Raw genomic sequence first — 11,938 nt, 5'->3', positions numbered from 1 at the left:
TCAGCTACCTCCACTGTGTTGTTCATGTAACGACCAGCAGATGGCACTGCAGCCTTGCTAGGCTGACTCCTCAGACTGGGACTTACTTTTTTTTTTAACCGTAGTGAAACAAGCAGCGCTCAGAAATTACCCAGAACTGACATTTTTATGATGGCAAGGCCAAGTCTCGAGGCAGGGGGCTTCCGCTCTGACCTCTACACCCTTTCACAGACGAAGCTGGAGGACTGCCGGAACATGATCTCGGAGCTGCGACTAGAGCTGAAGAAGGCCAACAGCAAAGTGTGTCACACGGAGCTGCAGCTGGCCCAGGTGTCCCAGAAGGTGGGTGCCAGCTGGTGGGGGGGACTGTTGGGATGGCCGGGAGGGGCCACGGGGCTGCTTCCCACCCTGCAGTGACCTTATCCTGGAACGTCCTTATCCTAGAACAGCCTGTGGCAGCTTCTCTGCCCTGGTTTGCAACGGTGCAAAATATGCATCTGGCCCCTTCCTTGGGAGGGGGGCGTCCAGCCTTCCCTCTTTGGGTTTCACACCCTTCGAAGATGCTTACTAAGCCCTGAGGTCCTGCTGTCCCACCGGACGGCCTCTTCTTGTGGCCTGGGTCTTTCTGGGTGGGTCGAGCTGGCTCTGCTGCAGCGTCCTGGGGCCCAGCTCACTGCTGGTTCGTGTTGCAGTTGTCGAACAGCGAGTCTGTGCAGCAGCAGATGGAGTTTCTGAACCGGCAGCTGCTTGTGCTGGGCGAGGTCAACGAGCTCTACTTGGAGCAGCTGCAGAGCAAACACTCGGACACTGCACAGGTAGGGAGGGCACATGGGATGTGGGGGTGAGGGATAGGAAGCACTCAGACCCAGTATAGATAGATAACACGTGGGGATTATAGGGCGGACTAAGCACTCAGACATCGCACAGTGACTCCCCACCACATGGAGATGCAAGCAGATCAGAGAACAAACATCAGACCCACACAAGGACATGGGCTGGTCCTGTGTAGTCAGTTCAGGGCCCCCAGGTTTTGGCACATCTTGACGGCAAGAGCCATTGCCCTCCTGTGTTTTTTCTGTTATGTCGATCCATGGTCCCAGGCTGGTGGCTGTGTTGCTAAGTTGATGTATCTGAGGGTACTCCTCAGTGGTGCTTGGGAGGCTCGGGGGCCTGTCCCGGACATTCGGATAGTGGTGTCCTGAGGATTCAGAGGTGCTCAAGAGACCCAGACCACTCCAGCAGTGCCAGGGGCCTCTAGGCATTGAGCCACATGCCAGGCAATTGCCTTAACCTCTGCCCCCCCAGTTTCTCTGTCTCCCTCTCTTTCTCTCCAGTCTCCTTACAAAAGGGTTTACAAGGTGACAGGTATACAGCAAAGGTGGCCACCTTATCTGTCGCCCTAATGCCTTAGGACAGGAATGCACTTGTGCTCCTATACCATTGAAACCCCTTTATGCTAGATTTAGTTTCAGCAGATAGTGGTTCAGTGTCTGCAGCCAGGCCTGCATCAGCCAGTCTTCCGTTAATCAGCACATCGCGGCTAGTGTCGAGACAGCACTTGGTTTCTCTCACTTGATAAAAGGCCCTTGGGACAGGGCATGTGGCTGGAGTCAGGGTTTGGGTGTCAGTGGAGCTGCTCAGCGCCTACTTCATCCTTCTCATTCCATCTTGGCTCCTGGTCACCAGCCCAGTTTCCCCATAGGTTTCTCCTTTCTTTGGAGACTGGTGCAGAAAGTTCTGGAAGGGAAGGGGAAAGCAGGTCTAAGAACTGAGAGAGTGGGTAGGCTTGCCTGAGGAGGACCATGCACACTACCCCTGAGTGCTGCCTCCGGCTTGACGAGGGGCAAGGGGTGGCGCCTGAATGGCAGTAGTGACTTGGCTCCTTGTCCCTAGGATATGCCCTAGGTGCTGACTCCCCCAGTCTGTCCTTTTAGGTAGGGTGCCTGGTACAGGTTGTTAACCTGGGTGGCATCCTGAGCATGAAGGAGAGATCATCACTTCCTGCACCCCACAGACCATCTTTCCAGTGGCATCTTGGGGCTCCAGTTAGGATCTGCCTGGCCCTGGATAGGACTTCCATGTCCTCTTGGCAGGAGTGACTGGTTGGTGGGTCACACCTAGCTTACAGTTGGCATTGATGAGAGTGTGACTGTCCTGTCCCCACTGACCTCATCTGTGCATGCAGCTTGGGGTAGGGGTCAGGTGCTATCTGCTGCCCGAGGGGCCCTGTGACATCACTGGAATGGGGTCACTGAAGGCCACCATGCCCTGAAGCATCATGCCACTTGGTTTCTGAGAGGTAGCATCTTCTAGAGCTGAGTGACTACCGTGCTTCTTGGTTCTCTTTTGGTTTTGGTTTTGGGGGCCACACCCAGCAGAGCTCAGGACCTATCCTGACCCTGCACTCAGGAATTACTCCTGATGGGCTCAGGGACATATGGTATCTATCTGGGGGTGTTGAATCTATGTGCAAGTCAATTGCCCTTCCACCTGTGCTATTGCTCTGGCTCCTTCTTTTGTTTTTGTTTGTTTGTTTGTTTGTTTTTGTCCACACCCAGCAGTGCTCTGGGCTTACTCCTGGCTTTGGGCTCAGGGGATCACTCCTGGTGTTCCTGGGGAACATAGGGGATGCCAGGTATGCTGCTTGCAGGGCAAGTACAGTACCTGCCATACTCTCACTCCAGCCTTCAGTAAATGTAAAATGTTTTCATTTACCCAAAAATTGTGCTGACATTAAACTTTGAGTTTTCAGAGCTTTTTGGTTTTTGGTGTTTTGTTTTTCAAGTTGGGGCCACACCTGGGGGTGTCAGCTTAATCCTGATTCTCAGCTCGGGGATTGATCACTCCTGGTGTGGCTTGGGTATGGACTATCTGTGGTGCCTAGGATCACACCTGGATGTGCCAGACCAGCACCCTCCCTGCTATAATAGCCTCTGTGTGTTTTGCTGTGATGAGCTTGTTTCAGAATGTCTGTTTGTGTTTCTTTTTTTTTTTCTTTTCTTTTTTTTGGGTTTTTGGTTTTTGGGTCACACCCGGCAGCACTCAGAGGTTACTCCTGGCTCTACGCTCAGAAGTCGCTCCTGGCAGGCTCTCCGGACCTTGTTTGCGCTTCTAATACTTGCCCTTTGGGATCAGTTCAGGACATGTGCCCGGCTCCTTTTTTCCTTTCTTCCTCTCTCCTTCCTCCCTTGCTTCACAGCAGCACCTCTTTGCGTGCTCACAGCACACTTTCTGGGGGAATGGGAGATCTGGGGGTCTCCTCCCAGGACCTCGCTGTCTTGTTCAGGAGGTGGAGATGATGAAGGCTGCATATCGGAAGGAGCTGGAGAAACACCGGAGTCACCTTGCCCAGCAGAGCCAGAGGCTGGATACCTCCCAGAAACGAGTCCTGGAGCTGGAGTCGCACCTGGCCAAGAAGGACCACTTATTGGCCGAGCAGAAGAAGTACCTGGAGGACATCAAAGCCCAGGCCAGGTGACTGGTGCGGTTGCAGATGGGCACAGGCAGATCACCCGGAGCTTAGTCCAGAGCGGGCAACCTCTATCATGGGGCTGGGCTTTAACTGTCTTTCAGGCAGCAGCAGCAGGCCGCAGAGGGCCGCTACGTGGCTCAGAAGAGGATCACACAGGCCTTCGAACTGGAGATCCTGGACCTGTACGGCCGGCTAGAGAAGGCTGGGCTGCTGCCACGGCAAGGCCAGGACCCCATGGAGGCTGCTGAGGTGGCGGAAGAAAGGTAGGACCAAACCAGGGTCCTCTGGGCCAGCCCTCGCACACCTGTTGTCACAAGCCCCCTGGCTAGTTTGTCCAGGCCAACTTGTATCCCATTTCCCCTCCCACTGTACTTTCAGGCTCGACGGCTGCACTGATGACTGCTTGGGCTCCATCTCAGGCCACGGGGAAGAGGTGTCCAGCCTCAATGGGGAGACCAAGGCTTCCCGACCTGGCGGTGGAGGAAACCGGGGTGCTGGTGGCAGCAGCAGTGGCAGCAGCGAGCTCTTGACCCCCGAGAAAGGCCCCGGGTTGAGGGCCGGCCCGCTCGGCGGGCGGTGGGATAGTGCCGTGGGGGAGTCCCCCAACTTGCCCCCTACCGTGGGCTCGCTTCCCAGCTCCAAGAGCTTCCTGGGCATGAAGGCGCGTGAATTGTTTCGCAACAAGAGCGAGAGCCAGTGTGACGAGGGCGGCACAGCGGGCAGCGGTTGTGGTGGCGGTAGTCTTGGCTTCGCAGAGGCCCAGACGACGGCAGAAATGGGCAGGGACCTGGGAGCGGAGGCTGAACAACTCCAGAGTCCTGAGAGCCCACGGTCGTCTCCCCCAAGCGCAGACAGTACCGGACAGTTTCACATCATGGACTATAATGAGGCGCATCATGAACACAGCTAAGGACCATGATTGGTCAGTGCTGACCTGGGTCCAGGTTGCTGGGTGTGTGTGTGCGTGAGGCGAGCATTCCCACTGTGGGCGCCGTGGCCCAGCCCTCAGGGGAGATAGAGGGGTCGGTGGTGGAGCTGGCTGGATGCGGGGCACAGGGGTGGGGGGATCATCCCTGGGGACACCTCTCCTGGGCCCCCTCATCCCCCCGTGGTGCCCGCTTGTCTGAGAGCCAGTTTGCCTTCCTCTGTAGCTTTATTCCCTCACCCCCACCCCCTATCCCCGTCCTATCCTCCCTGGTTGCGTCCTTGAACTGTGCAATATGAGGCCAAATGGAGTCTAATACACCTCTCCTGAAGCCCCACTAGCTGGGCGAGCTCCCCTCAGCCCAGGTTGGAGCTGGGCAGGTCAGTCTGGCCTCGGTCCTCCCCAAGACAACCCCCCAATCCTCTCCAGCCTCCTCCAAACCGGCCATTCCCACGAGAGTCCCCTGCTCTGTGGCTCTGCAGTTCAGCTTCCTGAGAGGCAGCTAGAGGCAGACAGTGACTAGTATCCCCTGGCGTCCTGGTAGGGGTCGGGCGAGCTGCCTAGATAGAAACTTCTGTGGCTGGGAGAGCCTGGGTTGGCACTCTGGAGCCACCCCATCCCCCGTCCCCCGTCCCCACTACCTCTTATTTATTGGTGTTCACCCCAGACTCGGGATGTGGCCGCATAAATGCCCGCTGGCCTCCCACTTGATTCCGCAGCCTCAGGCCCTGCCTGGTACCCTGTGAGCTGCAGCAGGCAGAGGTCCTTCCAGACTGTCAGGGCAGCAACTATGCTGCCCACTATGGCCCACATGTCACATCCAATCCTGTTCAAGAAACGAGTCAGGGCCAAGGGGGATGGTCTTGACAGATGCGTTTTCAAGGTTTGGTAGGGGCCTGTGGCAGGGCCTGGATTTAGTGCCCGATCCAATCCCTGTTGCTGCCCAATGTTTGGCAGAGACTGGGGGAGATAGCAGTGGGACAGGGGCAGCCGTGAACTCGGCTTTCCCCTTTTGTCCGTGCAATTGAACGGAGAATTGAGCATAGAAGGACTGTAAGGTACGAAATCTCGAGGCACACAGGAACCGTGAGCCAGGCGGATGTAGGCGTGTGTGTGTCCTGGGCAGCATCCTAGGCCTCTTTGACCACCAGGGATGGGTGCCTGCAGCCTTAATGGGGGTGCCCCAGATGATGGGGCCTGCAGTGGACCGCACGTTTAATTCAGCGTCGTCCAAAGGAAAGCGTCAAGCCAATCTGTTTCCTGCCCTAGTGTCGGGATCAAGGGCACTGGGAAGCCTCTTCCTTGTGGAGACCTGGCCCCCAGGTGTCTGAGATCAGAGGTGGGGACCCAGGCAGCAGGAGGCTGGGCAACTGACAGGTGCATTCAGTGTTGGTGTGGCCCCTGCCCTGTGGGCTCAGGAGGCCAAGCTGGGACACTGAGCCCAGAGCAGTGTGCTGTGGCTAGGTCCAAGGACGGTTTGGTTTGAAAAATGATGTACTGGGCCTGAGTTGGACGTTTGGGCCCTGGGCAGTGGGTTTGAAGGAGCGATGGTGGCTGGGGTGGCCCCGTGGGGGAGGGGACTCACGAGGTCAGAGCCTTCCTTGAGACACAAGAGGAGCTGAGTCTGTGGGACCATTTGGAGTGGAGAGTTTCCCATGGGGACCCATTTGTTTTACACAGGGGGCCTACTGTTGACAGCATGAATGAATGAGTCCTGGGGGCCAGGTTGGTCCCCCCAGAACATGGCTTTCCACATGTGGGCCGCAGCACTGTGCCGTTAGGGGGTCTTGACAACTTCCAGGGGCCTTTCAAAGTTTCCAGTGGGATTCTGTCACAAAGTCCAGAAAACATGTTGCTTTGAGATTGGAGGAAAATATTGGCTGCAAATTAAGAAAATTCAGAGGGGGGCCGGAGCAATAGCACAGTGGTAGGGCCTTTGTCTTGCACATGGCTGAGCCCTGATGGACCTGGGTTCAATCCCTGGCGTCCTATGTGGTCCCCCGAGCCAGGAGCGATTTCTGAGTGCAGAGCCAGGAGTAACCCCTGAGTGTCACTGGATGTGGCTCAAAAACCAAAAAAAAAAAAAAAATTGGAGGCGATTGGGGACATTTGTGGGGGTCCAAATTTTTAGACGGTTTCCTTGAAGATGGATGGGAGATTTGTTCAGGGTGCAGGGGAGAATAGTCTCATCCCATGAGTGGTGCTGCCCAGGTCCTTTGAGTGGTGAGGAAAGGAGGGTGAGGCTCAGAAGTGACTGTTGCTGGGGCAGAGCCCCTATGGACATATGTGGAGACGGTTCTACTCCAGGGAAGGGCCCTGGGCCCTGACAGTAGTCAGCACAGTGAAGGCACAGGGGATTCTGGAGAGGATGGAAGCCACGCGCTGACCAGCCACTGGGGTGGAAGAGAGTGAGCGAGCGAGCAAGCAGCTGAGCAAATGTGCGTGATGAGGGACGAACAGACTCCAGGGCAGGAGGGGAGACCTGACCTCATGCTTCTGTTCTGTCCGCGTTGCCATGTGTCCCCTCCCCAACACATGGCACCTCGGGGCTTTGCTGTCCAGGTCGGGGAGTGCTCGACCCGTCAATGACGTGAGTTCCTGCTCTCCCAGCCCAGCGTCCACCTCCTGGCTGAGGCAGGCTGGTAGGTGCCAGGGCCCGGATGAGTCTCGGGTGCCCCTCTCAGACCATATCTATGGAGCTACCCTGATATCCTGGGAAGGTCCAATTCTATGGGGCCTTAGTCTAGTTCTATAACTCAGTCATGACACGCTGCTGGAATGGGCTCTGGGGAGGCTGAGCTTTTCAACTGAGCATGCCATGGCAGGCGGCATAGACACAAACTGCAAGAGCAATGGTACAATCCAGAGACTGGAATGGGGGAATCTGGCAGGTTCGCATCCTTAGAATGTTCTAAAATGTCAAGGCAGTGGCTTGTGTTTAACTGTGAACAAATAAACATTTATTGTTTTGCACTACCGCGCTGTGTGGCTGGCACCTGCCTCCTGGCCAGGCCCCTCCCTGGGGGCTAGTCCAGGTGTCCCCTTCCCTACCCCCAATGAGTCAAGCCTCCCTTTTCCGGGTCCCAATCTCACCCACCCCCAGGAAGCAACCCTGGCTGTAGGCTGAGTGTGGTTATGAGGCCCCTAAAAGGGGTGCACTTTCTCCCTACCCCCTGGCAAAGACTTAGGGTGCAGTTTCCCCCAGTTTGCCACATGGGCAGTTTCTGTGCCAACCACAGCAGGCCCTGGGCTGGGGGCAAGAGTGATAGCACAGTGGGGAGGGCTTTGTCTTGCATGTAACCCACCCAGATTGAATCCCTGACATCCTGTATGGTCGTCTAAGCCTACCAGGAGTGATTTCTGAGCGCAGAACCAGAAGTAACACCTGAGCATTGCTGAGTATAACCCAAAAATCAAAAAAAGGGGGGCCGGGAAGATAGCATGGAGGTAGGGTGTTTGCCTTGCATGCAGAAGGATGGTGGTTTGAATCCCGGCATCCCATACGGTCCCCTGAGCCTGTGAGGTGCAATTTCTGAGCATAGAGCCAGGAGTAACCCCTGAGCGCTGCAAGGTGTGACCCAAAAACCAAAAAAAAAAGGAAAAAACAAACTCAAACAAACTCCAGGGAGCCAAGTCCTCCAGCCTCTGCCTATGGTGGTCACTCCTGACCAGCTGTGGGAAAACAGTTCTCATGAAGAATATAGCCCAGGGAAGCAAGCCAGCACGGAGCTGGTAGAACACTTTATTCTTGCCTGTGAGCCCGAGGAAGCAAAGACAGAAGCTAAGTCGCCCCCTGTGAAGGAAAAAGCAAGAGTCAGGGTTGCTGGCAGGCCTGATGCGGTGCCTGTATCGTGGCTGCTTGTGAGACCACAGATTCCACGCTGCCGGCTGCTTGCCAGGGAGAGAAGGGCATGCGCCCGGGCAGGGCTTCGGTCCTGGGACCGATCACACTGATGTGGTTCGAGCTGCTGGAAGGTGGTGGTGTGCCTGGCTGGGCACCAGAGTCCAAACATCACCGGCCTCCTTGGGTTTCAGAGGCCGGGCAGGTGAGTGGCGACAGCGGCAGTGGGCACGGGGCCTCAGTAGCGGTTAAGGAAGGCAGTGCCCTGCAGGGGCCAGGGCCGACGGGAAGGGAGCTACAATCTCCCCCCCGGTGGTCTCCAGGGAGGCTTTGAGCTCTGCTGCTCCTTCCCCCTATGCTTGTCTCTGGCTTGCAGCCTGCACCGGGGCTGCTGGCCCCAGAGTTGGGTGCGGGCAGGCGGGCCCGAGTAGTCAGCCTCACTCACGTGCTGCAGGGTCTTCCGCGGCAGCTTCTCCGAGTGCATGACCCACTCCTTCATCAGGTCCAGCACCAGTGGGATGAGGCTCACCACGCCGCCATAGTGGTTCCTGGCCTCATTACAGCTCAGGTGATTCACTACATCATGGGGGTACCTGCAGGCCATGGAATGGGGATGGGGTGCTGGTGAGTGCTAGGCTGAGCTTTCTGTTCCCACTCTGAGGTTTATGGCAGCCTGGAGTGAGGCAGCAGCTAGCCTGGCCTCTCTGCAGTCACCACATCCTCATCCTCTCACTTTTCTCCCCTGCCCAGAGGACTTAGCCTCAGAATCCTTCGTGTTTAAGACACTTGGTTGAAGTCCGAGATGTCCCAGCCTTGGTTCCCGGTTCCTTCCTGCGCTCCTAAAGGCCTCCACCTTGCCCCCATACTCTTCATCTCCCACTCACCCACCCCCACTCCAAACCCCCAACCACGCCTTACTTGGCTCGGAGGCCACTTAGATCATTGCTCTGGCTGACGAGCATCTTGCATTTGTCCAGGAGGTTGTTGGTGACTGGCGTCCCCACGTGCAGGGCCTCAAAGCGCAGACAGAGCCTGGCCAGCTCAGTGCAGATGTCCAGGAACATGAGCAGGATGCGCCTGTATGTGGAGCTGCTGCAGTGATGTTCCATGTAGTTCTGCACCTGCAGGCCAGGCCTATGAGCACCGCATCCAATCCAGCCTGGGACCCATCCCCTGGGCGCGCTCAGACAGTGGCCCACTCACCCCGCGGCTGGCACCCTACTCAGGCTCAGCTTTGCAGGCTGTGCTGCCCTGCGTCTTTCCTGAGACCTTAGCTTTATTTATTTCGGGGACACACCTGACTCTGATCAGGAGACCATATGGGAAGCTGGAGATTGAACTCCGGTAGGCATGTGCATGGCCAGCGCCTTCCACAGTGTGCTGTCCTCTGACCCAGGAAACTGGATTACATGACCCTGAATTCTTCCAGTTTCTTTCCCAGGGCTTCAGGTCCAGAGTGATCTGGGACCCTTAACCCGTGGGAGTTGGAGCTAGGTGAAAGGAGCTGATGCCTCCCCAGTGAGCTGGATTCTCAATTCTGTCTGCTCTAGTCTCTGCTGCATTGCTGCCTGTTGGAATGGGGTGTGTCCCACGTGACTAACCATGGGTCCTGCCAGTGAAAAGGCACCAAAGTGAGGGGTAACAATAGTATCCCTGGGTGGTTAGGCCTCGAGGCCAAGGAGGGTGTGCGATCCAAACATGACACCCTCATTGGCCCCAACCCCAGATGGCTACGCTGGGCCCACAGAGGTGAGGCCGTGAGGAAATGTGGAGGTCTTGGATGCCCCTCACACTGAAACCCAGAGCCCTAGCACTCTTGACAGGTGGGTGGTGGATGCTGCGGCCAGAGAGCTAGGCAAAGAAACTTAACTGTAAACCAAGTCATGGCTATTTAGGTTTTCATCTTCAAATTAGAAAGGGGGTTAGGGGCTGGAGCAATAGCACAGAGGGAAGGGTGTTAACCTGAGTTCAATTCCTGAGTTCAACCTGATTTCAATTTCTGGCACCCCATATGGTCTTCCAAGCATAGCCAGAAATGATTTCAGAATTATAGAGCCAGTAGTAAATTCCAACATTGTGGTCTAAAACAAAATAAAAGATGGGGACAGAGTACAAGGAGAAGGGCCTTGTCTTGCATGTGGCGGCTACCATGGTTTGATTCCTGGCACCTCAGACGTCCCCTGAACAGTGCTGGGTGTAGCCCAAAATTTGAAGGGTGTGGGTGTGATAGGGGGTAGAGAGATTTTCCAAAGTCAGAAAACCAGGTTATTTTTTTCTAGGCAGCTACTATACTACCAAGGGTACTGCCTCCCTTGCTCCTGTATGTCCTTCCTGACAGTTCTGGGCCTTACTCCCTAGCCCCTCCTGCCTTCTAACACCTGGGGAATGGGAGGTGGGGTCTGGCCTAGGCACTTGAGCCCAGCCAGGAGGCACCTGCTAAATCCTAGCTAGGAATAAGTCTGCCTGGGTTGGGAGGTGGCAAAGCGTGAGCCAGAGGCTTGGAAGCAGGAGTCCAGGTTTGAATCCCAAGTGCACACAGGTCCTTGCACTCAACTGGGGGTTGGCCAAGTGCCATGGCACTGCCCAGAAGCCCCCATTTCTCTCCTGGGACAGATGGAGAAACAGCTTCAGAGTGATGAGTCACCTGCAGGGGGTAGGCAGATCCCAGGCCAGCTGAGTTTGGGGTCCACAGTTTCTTGTTCTTTTTTTGTTTTTGTTTTTGTTTTTGGGCCGCACCCAGTGATGCTCAGGGGTTACTCCTGGCTATGCACTCATAAACCTCTCCTCGCTTGGGGGACCATATGGGACACTGGGAGGTTGAACTGTGATCCATCCTAGGCTAGTGTGGGCAAAGCAGACGCTTTACTACTTGTGCCACCGCTCTGGCCTCATTGTTCGTTTGTTTTTGTGCTACACCCAGTGGTGTTCAGAGCATACTGCTGGCTCAGCATCCAGGAATCACTTCTAGTGGGCCCAGGGACCATAAGGAGATCGAACCTGGGTCATCCACATGCAAAGCAAATGCCCTTTCCTTGTACTGTCACTTTGGTTACAAGAGAGCCCATGATTTTTAGAAAAAGCCCAGCTGAGCCCATGGCCACCAGGACTGCACCCCATGGCAGGGCTGGGAGATACAGTGATGCCCTGAAGGGAACTTGGGCTGTGAATGCTGTGCATGCTTCCTTGGGCACCTCCGGCGTGTGCAGGATGAGGAGATGCCTGTGTGCACTTACCTGCCCTATGGTGGCAATAGGCCGGATCTTGTCATGTGCATTGTCTCGACAGTGCTCCAGGGCGGCGATGAATGTGAACTGCTGCTGCTGGAACAGTTTGTACCTCTGCTCCACACTGCGAAGCGCTTCCTTCACCTCGTTCATCGCTGGCGTTGTTGGTGTGGAGGGACCTGGAGCACAGGACCTGCAGGGGAGGCAGGGCAGAGCGTGAGCTAGTGGGCCATACCCACAGCCTGGCTTTGAGTCCCAGTCCAATTCAGAGGTAGAGAGAGAACTGCATCTCCTAGATGGGAGCTTGACCCCAGACCAGTCACTGAGAACAGGACAGATTCTCACAAGAGCACCTCCCAACACCTGTTTCTCCAAATGCTATAGCTGTGCTCCTGCTGCATACGTCGTGTTTGTGAGTAGCTGCCTGGAGGGGGCATCTCCAGGCCGCTGAGCCAAAAAGGGCGGCCCTGGCCACCATCTCACTCTCTAGTCTTTTC

The 11,938-nt window shown here is 56.0% G+C and overlaps 2 protein-coding genes across 2 annotated transcripts in view; one reads left to right on the top strand and one right to left on the bottom strand.

The window, feature by feature from the left end:
* Positions 1 to 5,845, top strand: part of TSC1 (TSC complex subunit 1) — a 48,730-nt gene extending 42,885 nt beyond the window's left edge. The window contains exons 19-23 of the mRNA XM_049773987.1: positions 211 to 321; positions 672 to 794; positions 3,266 to 3,453; positions 3,553 to 3,714; positions 3,830 to 5,845. Coding sequence (XP_049629944.1) covers positions 211 to 321; positions 672 to 794; positions 3,266 to 3,453; positions 3,553 to 3,714; positions 3,830 to 4,361 — 1,116 coding nt within the window. The 3' untranslated portion in view covers positions 4,362 to 5,845. The remainder of the gene's footprint in view (positions 1 to 210; positions 322 to 671; positions 795 to 3,265; positions 3,454 to 3,552; positions 3,715 to 3,829) is intronic.
* A 2,242-nt stretch (positions 5,846 to 8,087) lies between these two features.
* Positions 8,088 to 11,637, bottom strand: SPACA9 (sperm acrosome associated 9). The gene is made up of 3 exons (XM_049774113.1): positions 11,451 to 11,637; positions 9,136 to 9,338; positions 8,088 to 8,810 (listed from the first exon to the last, which is right to left on the bottom strand). The coding sequence occupies exons 1-3, from the start codon at positions 11,592 to 11,594 to the stop codon at positions 8,513 to 8,515; spliced, it is 645 nt and encodes a 214-aa protein (XP_049630070.1). The 5' UTR covers positions 11,595 to 11,637; the 3' UTR covers positions 8,088 to 8,512.
* Between the last annotated feature and the right edge of the window lie 301 nt (positions 11,638 to 11,938).

Source organism: Suncus etruscus, chromosome 5 (genome assembly GCF_024139225.1).
Source record: "Suncus etruscus isolate mSunEtr1 chromosome 5, mSunEtr1.pri.cur, whole genome shotgun sequence".
In the NCBI taxonomy this organism is placed as follows: Eukaryota; Metazoa; Chordata; class Mammalia; order Eulipotyphla; family Soricidae; genus Suncus; species Suncus etruscus.
Note: the sequence above shows the minus strand (reverse complement) of the source record. Positions and strands in the feature narration are given on the sequence as shown.